The 15,143-nt window shown below is 33.9% G+C and overlaps 1 protein-coding gene and 1 long non-coding RNA gene across 8 annotated transcripts; both read right to left on the bottom strand.

Moving 5' to 3' along the window:
* Positions 1,917 to 10,635, bottom strand: LOC109831893. 7 transcript variants are annotated; one of them, XR_002244589.1, is made up of 5 exons: positions 10,511 to 10,565; positions 6,288 to 6,398; positions 3,891 to 5,535; positions 3,627 to 3,746; positions 1,917 to 2,137 (listed from the first exon to the last, which is right to left on the bottom strand). It is a non-coding gene; the product is annotated as an uncharacterized LOC109831893 (long non-coding RNA). The 7 variants fall into 7 exon arrangements; XR_002244587.1 differs by having other exon boundaries at positions 1,917 to 2,148; positions 3,902 to 5,535; XR_002244583.1 differs by having other exon boundaries at positions 3,902 to 5,535.
* Positions 12,359 to 15,137, bottom strand: LOC109831887 (pentatricopeptide repeat-containing protein At5g65560-like). The gene has a single exon (XM_020399359.1). The coding sequence runs from the start codon at positions 14,842 to 14,844 to the stop codon at positions 12,643 to 12,645; it is 2,202 nt and encodes a 733-aa protein (XP_020254948.1). The 5' UTR covers positions 14,845 to 15,137; the 3' UTR covers positions 12,359 to 12,642.

Here is a 15,143-nt window from a genome sequence, read left to right as displayed (position 1 = left end):
AAATGACTCATATATAAAAATTAGAATAATTAAGTTTTAATGGCGGTTCACGCGTGTTTGCATGTGCAATAATACTAGTACTATTCTATAAAAAAACCAAGTGATGGTAGCAAAAAAGTTTGAAGGACAATGGAAACTCATATTCAGAATATAAAGCTATTTTGGTAATATTATAAATATATACTACTATATAAAAAAACATTGCCAGGGTAGTCAAAAAATTGAATGAAAATTGGACATATTCTCATTCTTTTTGTTTCTAAAATATTCTACATCATACAACCATTTTTTCTACTTTTTCTTTCTCTGCCTTTTTTTGTTTTGTATAATAATACTCCATCACATATGTGATGCCGTGAACAACAGGGGATCACGTGACCCCACTTTGGTCAAGAAGTAATAGGACCCCACTTCACATAGAACTATGGGTTAATTGCACTTAGACATATTATAGTTTCACCGATTTTACACTTAAATATTTTAAAGTTTTTAAAAGTTACATTCGGCGCCCTTAGTATATTGAAGGTGAGAATTTCCCCCAAAAAATCTCGAGCGACACTCACGTTCTAGTTTTATAATATTTTAACTCTTATGTTTTGTTAAATTCGTTGTTGAACATATCAAATTTCTATTTTGGATCTACCTAATTTTATTTTAAAATAGAATTTTGATATGGTTAACGATGAATTTATCACATATTAAGAGTTAAATATTCTAATGTAAGTATGTGCGTTCCTAATGAGAACTTGTGGGGCGAAACTCTCTCGTTTGCATAACTAAGGGTATTAAAGTGCAACTTTTAAAAATTTAATGGTATTTAAGTGTAGTCAAATACAACTGGGAGTTCATATGTGCAAATTAGGTGAAACTATAGGGTGTTTAAGTGCAATTAATCCTAAAACTATTTTGTGTATTTTGATTTGAAGACGTCGCTGATTTTATACGTGGCTAAGGTGACTACCAAAAGAGTTATGCAATGAAGTTAACACAAAGTAGCGGAATAAATGAGTGATTGCTCATTGAACATAAGGTTTGGGCCTATGTAATTAAATATCTATTATATTCATGTTCTAAAAGGAATAGAAATAAAATTAGAAGTTTTTTCAAGTAAAAACAATAACATGTTTGGCAATAAAGGTAATTTCATTAGGGAGATGTTCCCCCTTCTTTTCTTCTCTTTCTTTTCCTTCTAGAACATTCCACCTCATACCATGAAATATACATGGAATTTGAACAAACATTCACCATATTTTGGATTCGAAAAAGAATAAAAAATAATAACCATTTTTAATAAAAATAATAGATACCTATTTATATCACTCTATAAATAGAATAATGAAGCTAGTGAAAAATATAAAAAAGAATTTGGACACCAAGATTTATGATGCTTTTCTTTTCACAACAACAACTATCATCATACACCCATCCTCTCTCCATATTTTTGAAGTATTAAATGCATTCTTTCTTTACATATAAAAACAAAAACATTTTTCATATATATCTAATATCTAATAAAATTAAAATTGCAATAGCAAAAACTTACATAACACTTGCATTTGCACACATTAAATTTCTAGAATCGTTTAAAAAATTACAAAAGTCTACCAGATAAAATCAGACCAACCATGTAAGCCACCTTGGCTTGCAGAAAAGGGGGTAAAAATTATAAAATCAAACATGAATATGTTCTCCATAATCAACAGCAAGCCATTACGATTAATTAGTAATTGACCATAATTATTACTAAAATTATATAGAAAGCAACCTATATAAGTTCCGTACAGTAACGTTTTTTTAGTATTAAAAAAATCATATATGAAAATGAAGCATGTCATCTGATTTTAATTAATAAATACTGTTTCGTAGGAGTATAATTTATTTCAGGCTTCCAAATCATGCATATGCAGTATTGGAGATTTGGTTATTTTGATTAGATTTAGAGATGAGAAGTCATAAACAACATTCATTATATCACTACAGATTTTAATTCATACGTGAAGGAAAAGAGTATCATATTCATCAAAGGTTGTCGATGTTTATTGAACAAAATTCATACTCTATGGCAACCATTCTTGCACCTCCTTGCAAATCTTGAGCATTAGGCTTGCACAGAAACAGATCAAACATAGGATGCCACCTGAAATAGGACTTGGTAGTATTTGTACATGAAGTTAATTGACTTTAATCATTTCAAAAGTAATTGTTGTCTCAAGAAAAAGAAAAGCAACAATATCTAGCTCGGGATACGTTCTAGGTAAGAGTGTTAAACCGTATGCGTATCCGAGAAAATATCCATAACCATATCCGCTAGGATATGGATATATATATATGGAAATGGTTACGGATATGGTTCTGTAGTGAAATATTCGAATCCATATCCAGAATATCCAAATACATATTAGTCATACTATTACAATAGTTTTAATCCTTAGATTATGGACCTGATGTTAATCTTGATGTTGAAGATGTCTAATCCTAGCTTTTCAGATATAATGAACATATTAATGAACTCTTTTGTATCACATGTTAATATATATATATATATATATATATATATATATATATATAGATTAATGGGTATCCTTGTCATAGGAGGAGATTTCCCTCCTTGTCGCCTATGTGGCACAATCCCTACCATCCTCATAAAGTAGACACAAATCCCTACCAACTTACACTCTCTCTCCTACTTTATGAGGATGGTGGAGATTGTGCCACATATGCGTCAAGGAGGAAATCTCCTCCTATGACAAGGATACCCATTAATCTCATATATATATATGTTGCAATATTATCTAGTTTTCTCATATTCATTTTGTATCTGCATGCATATATGCTTATATATCTACACGTATATCCGTATCCGTATCCGATTTTAGCGGACCTGACCTGAGGTATCTCCATATTCGTATCCATATCCGTATTCATGATGGGTAAGCGGATATAAATATGGTAAATATATCTGAGCTATATCCGGACCGAATTCACCTTTCAGTTTTTGGGTTTCATATTGTGCATGAAGCATGGTTACCCTTTTGTACACCAGAGCAAGATCATTACACAATAATATGATTTTGAGCCTATCACTAAACAATTGCTTCCTTCATCATCGTAGACTTTGATCTTGCCCTTCTCCTCAGAACCGAGTTCTTATGGACAAACTTATGATCTGTTATCCACATAGAAATATACAGCCAATCTTAATATAGCACCTACATTTGTGCCACATGAAGTACTTATTTTAGGCTTCAAAATCATACATTAGATCATACTGGATTTTAGTTCATAGATAATCCCAACTGCCCTGTTAAAATTATATATTCAAAAAGAAACCCAAATTCATTAAAATTCTAGATATTAAACAACATTCTTACAATGACGATCATTCTTTCACCTCCCTGCAAACATTTTTCCTTCTGAATATGATCTTTAACCTAGCATATCTTGAGCATTAGGCACTTAAAAGTTACGCGTAGAATTAGAAACAAATGCAATGTCAGAGTTAAAAGTTCAGTGATATTTGCACACGATGTAATGTAATACGAGAAAGTTTATTTAAGAGAATATTTCCAAATTAAATAACTAGATCAATATACTATATCAAAAGCAGTAGGATTGTGGAGATTTACCTGCGCTTACATCAAATGCTGCCAATATAATGAGTCTTTATTATTGGGTGCTTTCTCTTCAAAAGAGTCGAAAGAGCACGCCGCTACTGGAAAATGCTCGCTTTAGATTTGCAGTACTCCCTGTGAAATGTTTTCAACAAAAATGTTATATATATTGGTGATAATTTGCCGGTAATCAATTTAACAAATGCAAACACTATAAAACCACGCAATCAAATATTTTCGCAAATACAACAATAACATTGAATTGTATCATGTACACACTTCAATGGCACCTGAAAGACTGCATGTTTCTGCGAGGAGCATTCCTAGTCAAGATACAATAGAATCTCAAAATGATTGAAAAACGGATAATACTATGAGAATCCGTATCTAGATTAGCTTCTTCTCAATGTCTCTACTCCAAAATTCCAACGCTGATAAGACCTAATTATGTCCTGCGAGCAAAAAAGGTCTTGTCAGTTATATTATCATGCCAATAAGCACATTTAATCACATAAACAATATCCAATGCTAACAATCAAAACTTGCATTACAAGGAACTTGGAGTTGGTGCCTGGATAAAAGGCTCTTTGATTAGCCAGCTAGCTTGCACATTGAACTCTTTCCTTTGTTGATACTTTTAACACAGCCTCAACCACTTGAATTGGGGTTTATGAAACTTTGAGATGAATCATGGATGGGATCCTATACAGGAGCAAAACTGTCGCATTGATTTTAATAAAACTAATTTTTCGGTTCGTCAATTAGAGCAATTTTTAGTTTCTGAATTCTATCCGTTCAAGAGTTCGAGTTATATTACAGTTAAACTCATGAAATGGCCAATGATACTAAACAGATAATGGAACTAGACTATATTCTTAGTTCATGCACCTGACATGTACTGGTTTGGTAATAATAAAAATATTTTATTATATGCAAATAATATAACAAAAATTTTAATATTTTATATGCAGTACTAGGGATAAGTAACTGACCTGCCACATCTAATATGTATGTATAAATATGTCAGTAAAAGTAAAACACAAACATACTAATATTTAAAAAAAATCATAATGAACAACATCTAATACGACATGAAACATAAAAGTAGAGGTTACCTGATACAAATTTAGTTTTGTTTAATAAACTAAACTTGGGTTTAACTTGTGATTTGTAAACTCTTAGATATGCGCTCTTGAGGATCATTCTGATCAAAGTGTGCAGCCCTAAATGCCTGAACACAAAGGCTTATGACCACCTTGAGGATCATTCATATATTTCTGCATCCCATACGACAGGAACATAAAAGTAGAGGTTACCTGATACACATTTAGTTTTGCTCAACAAAGCATATTTGAGTTTAACTTGTGATTTGTAAACTCTTAGATATGCACTCTTGAGGATCATTCTGATCGAACTGGTCATCACCATATGCCTGAACATAAGGCTTAGGACCACCTTGAGGATCATTGATATATTTCTCCATATACGACATGAAACATAAAAGTAGAGGTTACCTGATACAAATTTAGTTTTGTTCAATAAAGTATATTTGGGTTTAACTTGTGATTCATAAACTCTCAGATATGCGCCCTTGAGGATCATTCTCGTCAAACTGGTCAGCAACAAATGCCTGAACACAAGGCTTATGACCACCTTGAGGATCATTCATATATTTCTGCATCCCATTTTTATAGTATCTAATTTCTACCACAATACAGTATCACATACTGAAAAGTGGAGACTTCTTCGGAACATCAGTGTTGTTGATGCTAAAGCACAGTTATCGGAAAAACTAAGTACCTGAAACAACTTAAACTTGAAAGTTGAAACATTGAATTTGTGAGCTCGCAAAGACCGAGGAGAGACTTTCTCGTGTGATTCTTTCAATTCCCTCTGCAGTATAAGGCTCCTCATGCAAAAAGTCCTGCATCACACAATTACAACATATAAACTTAATGGAAGTACAAGAAGAAACACATGAACATTGATGTTACAAAAGATTGATTTTCCGTACTTAAAGAAAATAAGCATCGATGACAGCACGACACGTAAACAACGCCATACAATGCACTCTTGCAAGGCAAATTTCTCTCTCATTCGACAATCAAATCCTAAAAGCTAAAGGAAAAAAAAGAACTCATATAACAATAAATGTGCAGTCCCTTAATTGGATTGAACTTATTTTAAACCAATTCATGTTCTTCCTCATTTGATTTAGGACATGCTTAGATAGAATGTAGTTTTGCATGTCTTGCTTCAATAAACATAAGAAGTCTTTTAGACCTAACTGCATAAATCAATTATGATCTGGTAAAAATTTAAGTTGTCAAATAGATCTGACTATATCCTGATTATCAGCCAGAATTGTGTACATAACTTGGAAAATTATCATATAACTGAAAAAGTTATTTAGTGCAATTATTGAGCAAACATTAGTGCAAAAGGAAAAATAGAAGGGAATCTAAAACAGAGCAAATACCTTCTACATGCTTGTTTTACAATCATTATGTCATCTAGTAATAGAAAATGGCAAATGTATACATTGTATAGCACATCCCATGATCTCTCAGGGGTACATTATGCATGTCATGGACTCCAGGACACATTTTAACAATCCAAAAAAATTATTGAACTTGCGTTGAATAATAGCAGCAGGAGAGGTGACAATTAAAATACCTTAACAGCCACCCTTGGATCAGAAGCTGTACCAGAATATGATCTACACAATTTCTCAATATCGAAGAGGGCATCTTTTCGCTTTGTTCCTAACTTTAGGGGAAGGATAATCTGTGAATATTTCAAAATTGTCACTAGAAATTAAAATTGGCAAAGTAATAGATCTGGGAAGAAAAGAACACAAAAATGATCAGAAAGAGAAGATGCACATGTATAATAACAATTCTGAAATTACGATCGTCCGAGAACCTGCTATTCATCAGCATAACAGTCTGTCCAAATCACAAGTTTGTTCTTTAACATGGAAGCAAATACATATATCCTTCACCGGGTCTCTTAACAGTAAACTCAACTCAAAGGACCACACCTATGGTTATATTCTTCACTCGGTTACTTTAACAGTAAACTTCAAGCAACTAAAAAAACACACCTATGCTTATTTGTGATGAAGATAATAGTAAAGGAGGAAGGTTTTCCTGAACATCAACGTTCAATATCAATTACCAAATTGAAGGGACAGTTTGAGGCATCAAAAACCCAAAAATAGCTAAAATAATACGACTAGAACTTTGGTCAATATAGTTATCACACACGTCTAAGGCAGATAAAACACTGTAGCAGCAATAAACATGATGTCATGCTGGTTTGGTTACCTTCTCCATGTATCTGTCAGCTTAACTACAGCTCATGTGAAGACAGATTCATGCTGTTACTGTGGGAAAAATACACTAACTGAGCATTAGATGACAAGGACAATATTTTCAAAAACAACATCGCACATTTACAATAAACTAGTATGCAATACGTGCATTGCACATGATGCATGTTATAATTATTTATGTCTATATAATTATTTTATGTTCTAATTTGATTATAGTTTGTTATTATTACTACTGTTGTATAAAGAACGTAAGTAATTATACAAACAGTCGTAGACAATGATTACACAATTAATTTTGGCATTTTTTATCATAGTCCCTTAAATCTTTCATATTTTAAAAATTCATCCTTCAAATCATGGAAATTGCTATTAGGTCCCTCAATTCTTAGGTTATTTTAAAATGAGTCCCCAATTCATGGAAATTGCTATTAGGTTCCCCGAAACTTTGACTTCTTTTGAAATTAGTCCCTCCAATCAAGAATTGAAATAGAAATTATTAGGATTAGTTTAAAATAAATTATGAAAACTGGAGGAGCTGATAGTCCACAATAATAAATTTTACTTGGTAATCTATCCAATTGCTACTTCTACTATTGATTGGAGAGACTAATTTCAAATAAGTTATGAATTGGGGGACCTAATAGTAATTTCCATGCTATGAGGGACTAATTTCAAAACAACCTAAGAATTGCGGGACCTTATAGCAATTTTCATGATTTGATAGACTAATTTCAAATATGAAATATTTAAGGGACTAATATTAAAAAACCCTTGTTTTAAAAAACTAATGAATTTATTTCATGTTTCATTGACATGGATATTAGAATGCATGAATTAAACACTTATAATAAGATTCTTGAAGATGAATTACGCTGAAATTAATCATCAGAAATTCTAAATAGAGCACAATCATGAAGCTATAATTTTCTTAATATATACAGACTCATCTCTTATATTATGACAAAATGTCACACACTTTCACACGACTAACAAAAGACTAAAGACCCCATCAACACACACTCTCACATTAATCCTAATGGGCCTTCTTCTCCATTATTTTATTTAGTTAATATTAGTTTTTACGAGATCATCTTGACCAATTTCCTTTGTTCTTGACGGTATTTACCAGCAGCTGCAAGCACGGTCTTCACTTTCTTGAAAGCATTCTCAGGATCTTCTTCATTTCCAACTTTAATTATGTTACGGTTTTCCAGGCAAGAGGACACAGCATTAGAAATCTTAACTCCTAGTAGTAGGGACATCACCACGAAGGAAATTTATCATTTCCTTGAAATTCTCATGTTCATCTTTGCTAGGTTTGTAATCTGAATCAAAAGCCTCTATCTTCCTTCGTTTCTTCCCTTCGTATGCTTTTTCTCCTCCTCATCATCATAATACTCTTCTATCGACGGATCTTCTTCCACGCTTGAAGGAAATTTGATAATTGTACCATGTTTAGCCATTTTTTATTTGTAATAGGTTTGACACTGATTTACGTGACGTGCACTTTCTTTTCATCAGTTATGAAATCATCAAATAAAATATAATTATAAATATAAAACACAAAACATAAATAAAATGTGAGATCACATTTAATATCAGCAACACTTTACACAATAAACTTTAATGAACAAAATAGGAAAAATTAATTGATGCGAGTTATCCAAAGTCCTTTAAGCCTTTTTCCATCTTTAACATATATTCCTTTATCATGTGTAACCCTCATAATACTTTTTAAAAATCATTTCGAGTTGTTTTGGTATATATCATAGCTCTAAAATCCCAAAACTTGTCTGTAAATTCACATAGGTATAATGAATGAATAAATGTGTGAAGGGTAACCACTTAGCAAAAGCTTCTCTCTACCTACCTAGTATCAAGAACATATTCAGTTATTGCAAATATTCCTCTTAAAATGTCTTTTTGTGAACTTGTCCAGAGTGTAAATTTATCTATCTCAAATTTCAAATCTGCTCATAAGATTCCATGATAACCTTTAAAGATATATATTCTATATAGCACCAATGATCTGGATCTTTTATTGTTTTTGTTCACTAATTTATCAGATGCCAACAAATTGCTTAAACAAAATATTCCACCCAAAATCACAATGCTATTTTATATATCTATTTTTAACATTGAATATTGCGTGTGCTAGCAAATAATTTAATGATACAAGTACTCTTAGATATATGCACACTAAGAGTCAAGATTGCAAACCTAGCAAAGATATAAGTTGTACATACTTATATATAACTATGTACAACTTGCACTCACTAAGAATGTTAAAAACTGACTTATAAAGATTTTTATGAGAATAAACAACTTGCGCTCAGTAAGAATGTTTTATATATGTTTGTAGATGATCCAATATAGCAAGCAGACAACAACTTAATTTTTATAATCCAAAATTGCATGTTTTCACATAAACAATATTATAAACGGAGTTGACACTCCCATGTTAACAGACCTGAGGTAGTAATAAAATTTAGCAGTTTTTTTCCAGGACATCTTAACCTTAATTATTGTGTATCAAACTGTTTGATGGGGAGAATAGAATTACAGACCTGTCATATGTTGGATATTTGGATGCAATCATGAAACACATACTCAACAATTAGAAAATTGTGAGTATCTAGCTTAAATTTGGAACATACATTTGCTGTTCTAAGTCAAAAATCTCGTTAGGAAATCAAGGTCATTCTAGAATTATATGCTGTATGAATGTATATTCAACTATTGCATGTATGCAGAATTCAATACCAAGGCAAAGGATTTCCTTACCTAAATAGATATCATGCACTAAAGATATTCTGCATCAGTGTAAGCAAACCATAGTCCCTGCTACCAACCCTATAATTTAGTACCTAACAGGTATAACGTTTTTTATTAGGTAAAATTTAGTTTCCACATGTATTGGAGCTAGGCAGCTTTTTAATCATATTGAGAAGCAAAATGTGTGCTGCAGTGCCTCATTTCTGACGCCGGATATTGAAGGAAGTAGCACATATTGCTCTGTAAAGTAACATTACAAAATGCGATTACAATTAGAGAAGACACTGATCAACTTTGATTTAGCTTGATCCAATAAACTCTAGCAGAATAAATGCAAGGAGGAAAAAAATCGTTGCCTTATTCAATTATTCCTCAATTGTTATATGTTGTCCCTCTTTAGATCCTTTTACTGGTTCGAGTTGCCTTCTATCTAATCATTTATTTGGTTCATATCTTAAAATTTTCTTTTTGTTTCAATCAAGACTAACATCATTAGGAGTCTAGTCAGATTATCAAACTTTAGAATTCTTAAAAGAGAGTTACAATAGATATATTTAAATGTGATAAAATTGGAAAAAAGAAAATTTATTTGAAGTGTGGTTTTTTTAATCTACTGATTTCTGTAGTACGTGCTTATTTATAGGATAATAACAATGGAATCACGTACAACGTGCAAACAAAACAAATCATCAAAATCAAGATAAACAAAAAGGTAAAAGTAAACAGGAAGTTACCTTGAGAAATCGGTTGTCCTACCAACCTCAGGTAAAAGTAAACAGGAAGTTACCTTGAGAAATCGGTTGTCCTACCAACCTCAAATTCCTATTTCTCCTAGGCACTGCGTAAAAGAGAAACAAAAAGGTAAAAGTAAACAGGAAGTTACCTTGAGAAATCGGTTGTCCTACCAACCTCAAATTCCTATTTCTCCTAGGCACTGCGTAAAATAAAAAAAATAAAAAATTATTACTCACAATCAAAACTAATTGTAATGGATAATTGATCCAATCTAAGAATTTCGTAAGAACATGAAAAAGAAATAAATAAAAACTAAAAAAAGTTGAAGAGTCGCTTCTCACAGTAAGAAGAGGGGTTTTCTTTCTGAATAAAAATTCAACAAAGATGAGAGCTTTATAGGGAGTCCAAGCATTTGTAAACTTAATACTTCAATTGATTTGGAATTGAGAGAGTTAGGGAGTTGATGAGACATTACGACCGGTGACAATAAAGTGAAGGAAGGTTTCTGTTTCAGGGGGAGACAGAGAGAGAGAGGATAAAAGAATTTAGACATCTAATAGATATCAAGGTCTGCTCTTTATCTTATAGCTCAATGGATTTGATGGGCTACACTTAATTAAGTTAGGGTTAATTGTTCCAACATCACAATTACATTAAATGAGAATGCATGCTAACCAGCTAGCTAGTAAACCAGAGGTCGTTCTTCAACTATGTATAGCTTGAAAGGCTGATTAAGAGACCGTTGGATATCTTTTAGATATTTTAATTTAGTAACTGAGTAATTGATGCATTAAAGAGGATTCTTATATCAATACTTTTGATTGAAAGGGCAAAAAAGACAATCAAAAGTTTTGATATGAGAATCCTCTTTTATAAAAAGTATAGATATAGATTAATTTAATTTAATTTAATTTAAGACTCATTTAATGAGAGTTGAGATAGATTAAATAAATAAAATAACTGAAGTTGGATTATTATATTTAAGAGGGGTGAAAAGGGCAATCAAAAGTTTTAGCACCCCAATCCTCTTTTATATGTAGTATAGATATAGATATAGATAGATTGGTCCGTAGATGAAGCAGAACTGCAGAAGTGTTGCTGGTTCTAGTCACCTAAAGCGTGGCATATTCATGCAATGCAAGTTATGATATATGATAGCAAAAGAGATCACGAGTAAATTCCCATATCCAATAGTCAGTGAGGAGCCTGACCACCAGAGGTTTCAGAGAGCTGGATCTCCAGCAATGCATTCGATAACTAAAACATGCCAATCAACTTTGAAAAATAAGTACACCTGCAGGAGCAATCCTTTTTATTCAGACATAATAGAAAAAATAGTTGCGTGAAGACCACCCTTATTCATTGTGCATTTTAAGCTCATGCAGAAAAGGAGCAATCATCGATAATTCTTCCAGACAGAAGTAGGAAAAACAGGAGAGGTGGAATATTTGCTAAAGGTAAATCATTCATCTCTAATACATTTTACAAACCGAAGAGCCAAATAAGCTTAGAAAGTTCCTAAGAGTCAATGGAGATGATGGAACACCTGAGATGACATTGACATCAATAAATTTTCTTAGAGAATTGAAAGTTACTAGAGATGTAATTATAGGTAGGAAAAATGTTGAATTGATTATTATACACAGATCAGTCCTGGGTATTAGAGTCTATTCCCAAGAAGCTAATGCCCACAACAAATTGTGGGTGATGGTACTGAATACCCATGAATTTGTGCCCCTGGGTAATGGCATGTTTTCCTGTACTGCTTGATTCAGAAAACCATGACAGTGTACAAAAGACATAAAGGCGAACAAGGTGAAGGTGATAGTTAGCAAAGTTGAAATAAAAAGAGGTACATTTTATTTTTTGAATAATGTTATAAAGTTCGAAAGTAATATATAGAACATCACAGAAAGAAAGAATGATTTACAATTTGTGCTATTACATCGAAGAAAGAAAGAATGATTTACAATTTGTGCTACTACATCGAAGAACAAAAGAACATGAAAAATGATGGAAGGATGACTTGCCTGCCTTTGCAGAGTCACCAAAATATTGACAGATGCCTCGGGAACTTGACTTTTAGTGTTCCTCAGCATGCACAGAGACAGTGCATCTCATCCAAGCATCTGGCAAATAATGGATTCATCATATATAGGAATTAATGGAGATCCAAGCTTAATGTCACTTTACACCTCCATTGCTGCCATCAGTGAATTCCTTAACCAACTGAGCATGTGTTTGAGAACTAAAACAACAATTTCTCTCCATCATGATAGAAAACATCTCTGAGCATATACTTGAATGCCCTTGCACAAGCAATCCATCCACAAGAATTTTCCATGCAATTTCATCACAATTATAGTCCCTGGAAAGTAAATCCTCAAAGACTAATTTCGCCTGCTCAAAATTCCCTTCATCGCAAAGGCCTGACAAAAGGAGCTGATAAGACTCCAATCTTGGAAGCAGACCATTCCTGGTAGCAGAATTTATAAGTTCCAATGCTTCTGAATATTCTTTCAATTTGCAGCAACAATCTATGATGGAGGTATATACATCATCAATGGGAGACAAACCATTTTCTTTCATGTGAGTGAACAAAAGTCTTGCTTCTTCTAGCCGATCAACTTTGCAGAATCCTGTCACTAGAGTGTTATAGGTGTCACTGCTAAGTATGAAACCATGTTTTACCATCTCCTTTATAAGCTCAAGCACATCATCCATCTTTAAAGCCTTCCACATATCAACAGTGCAAACTGAGACACCAGTGGACGATCTCTTTTTAAAGACAACTCTGAGTAAAAGAGAATACGTATCACCATTGGGCTTAAATCCAGCCTCTATCATGCTCTTGAAAGCAGAGAAAGCTCGATCAACCAAACCCAATCTTCCATATCCATCAATTAGTGTATTGTAAGTGATCAGATTTGGGAAAACTCCTTGTTCTTTCATTAATGAAATAACAGATTCAGCTTCCTCTGGACTCCCTTGTGAGCAACAACTACCAATTAACACAGTATAAATGCCTACATCTGGCTTGCACCCTGAAGAAACCATCTGCTCCAAAACTCTTTGGGCTTCTCCAAATTCTCCTTCTTTGAACATCTCAATAACAAGACTTGTATAAGTTACAACTGTGGGAACAATCTTTTCCTCCAGCATTGTATCTAGTACTCTCATAGCTTCCTGCAGTCTTTTCTCTCTACACAAAGCATCAATCAAAGCACTGTCAGCAAAAGGATCTCGTACTTTCACCTTTGAATTCATCTCCTCTAGAAAAGAACGGGCAAGCTCAAGCTTTCTTGCTTTACCAAGCCCATTTATCAATGAAGTATATACCGCATGATTTACGGCAACACTCTTCTTCTCAAGGGATCTGAAGAATGCAACAGCTTCATCAACTCTCCCACATCTACAAAGAGCGTCTATCAGAATGGAGCAAGTCCTTTCATTAGGAACCAAACTGTTCCCTTCCATCAAATTTATCAACCGAAATGCACTATCTAAACAACCGTTATTACATTGCCCTTGAATCAAAATGGTATAAGTGACAACATTAGGTGATATCCCTGCATCGATCATTCTATTCAATAAAGCCATCCCCTTGTGCACCTTGCCCTCCCTACAAAACCCATGAATTAATTCGCTATAAGTCCTAACGTTCGGTCTCAACCCCTTCTTCTCAATTAACTCCAGTATCCCGAAAGCCGCATCAATCTCCCCAATTTTGCAATACCCATCAATCAGAGCATTGTAAGTGACAATATTCGGCACAAAACGTCTCTCCAAAAGCTCATTCAGCTTCGTCTCTGCATCCTTAACTCTACCTTCTTTACACAAACTATCGATAACCACAGTATAACTATGTACATCGGGGTAACACCCATCACTCTCCATCGACGAAAACAACCAAAAAGCCTCCTTCAACCTCCCAACTTTACATAACCCGTCAATCAAAACAGTATAAGAAACGACATTCCTCGAGCATCCTTTCTCCGGTAACAAAACCAAGAGTACCCAACAAGCCCTATCCAAATTCTCGCCTCTCTTTGTTCTACAGTACCCTTTCATCAATGATGTATACGTATGCACATCCGGGCATAACCCCGACTGAACCAACGACCTAAAGTAAACCCTAGCCTCTGCAATCCTCCCCTCTTTACAGTAAACATCAACCATAGCGTTATAGGTGACAACATTCGGCAAAATATTCCTTTTCCTAACACAACGAAACACAACCTCCATCTCGTCCACCATTCTAAACCTAGACAAAGCAATCAGTAGGTTATTGTAGCATCGAATCGAGGGGATGAATCCGGCACTACCTTCAATGATCAAATTCAGCACAAAGATCAAATCTTTAGGGGAGTCACAGCTGCCAATCATTCGAATTGCAACATTGCTCAGGGGGGAGAAGTATCTGGATCGAATTAGGGTTTTGAAGAGGGCGGCGTGGGACTGAGGGGCATGTTTGTAATTAGGGTTTACGCGGGGTATCCAATCGAAGAAGGAGAGGGCGGTGGGGGGATCGAGGGTGAGGGTTTGGAGGGCGGAGGTGACGTGGACCGGGGTTAGGGTTTTGGCGAGGCTAAGGAAGCTAGGGTTTTGGGACCAATTGGGGAGGGAGAGGAAAGAGAGGAGGTCGGATTGGGGGTTTGGTGATGGGGTTTCTGGGGTTACGGCGG

Source organism: Asparagus officinalis, chromosome 2 (genome assembly GCF_001876935.1).
Source record: "Asparagus officinalis chromosome 2, Aspof.V1, whole genome shotgun sequence".
Taxonomy (NCBI): Eukaryota; Viridiplantae; Streptophyta; class Magnoliopsida; order Asparagales; family Asparagaceae; genus Asparagus; species Asparagus officinalis.
This window is presented reverse-complemented; position numbering and strand designations above follow the sequence as displayed.

Coding starts and splice junctions, on each gene's coding strand:
- LOC109831887 (XM_020399359.1), bottom strand. CDS start 14,844: ATGATTGGCAGCTGTGACTCCCCTAAAGATTTGATCTTTGTGCTGAAT.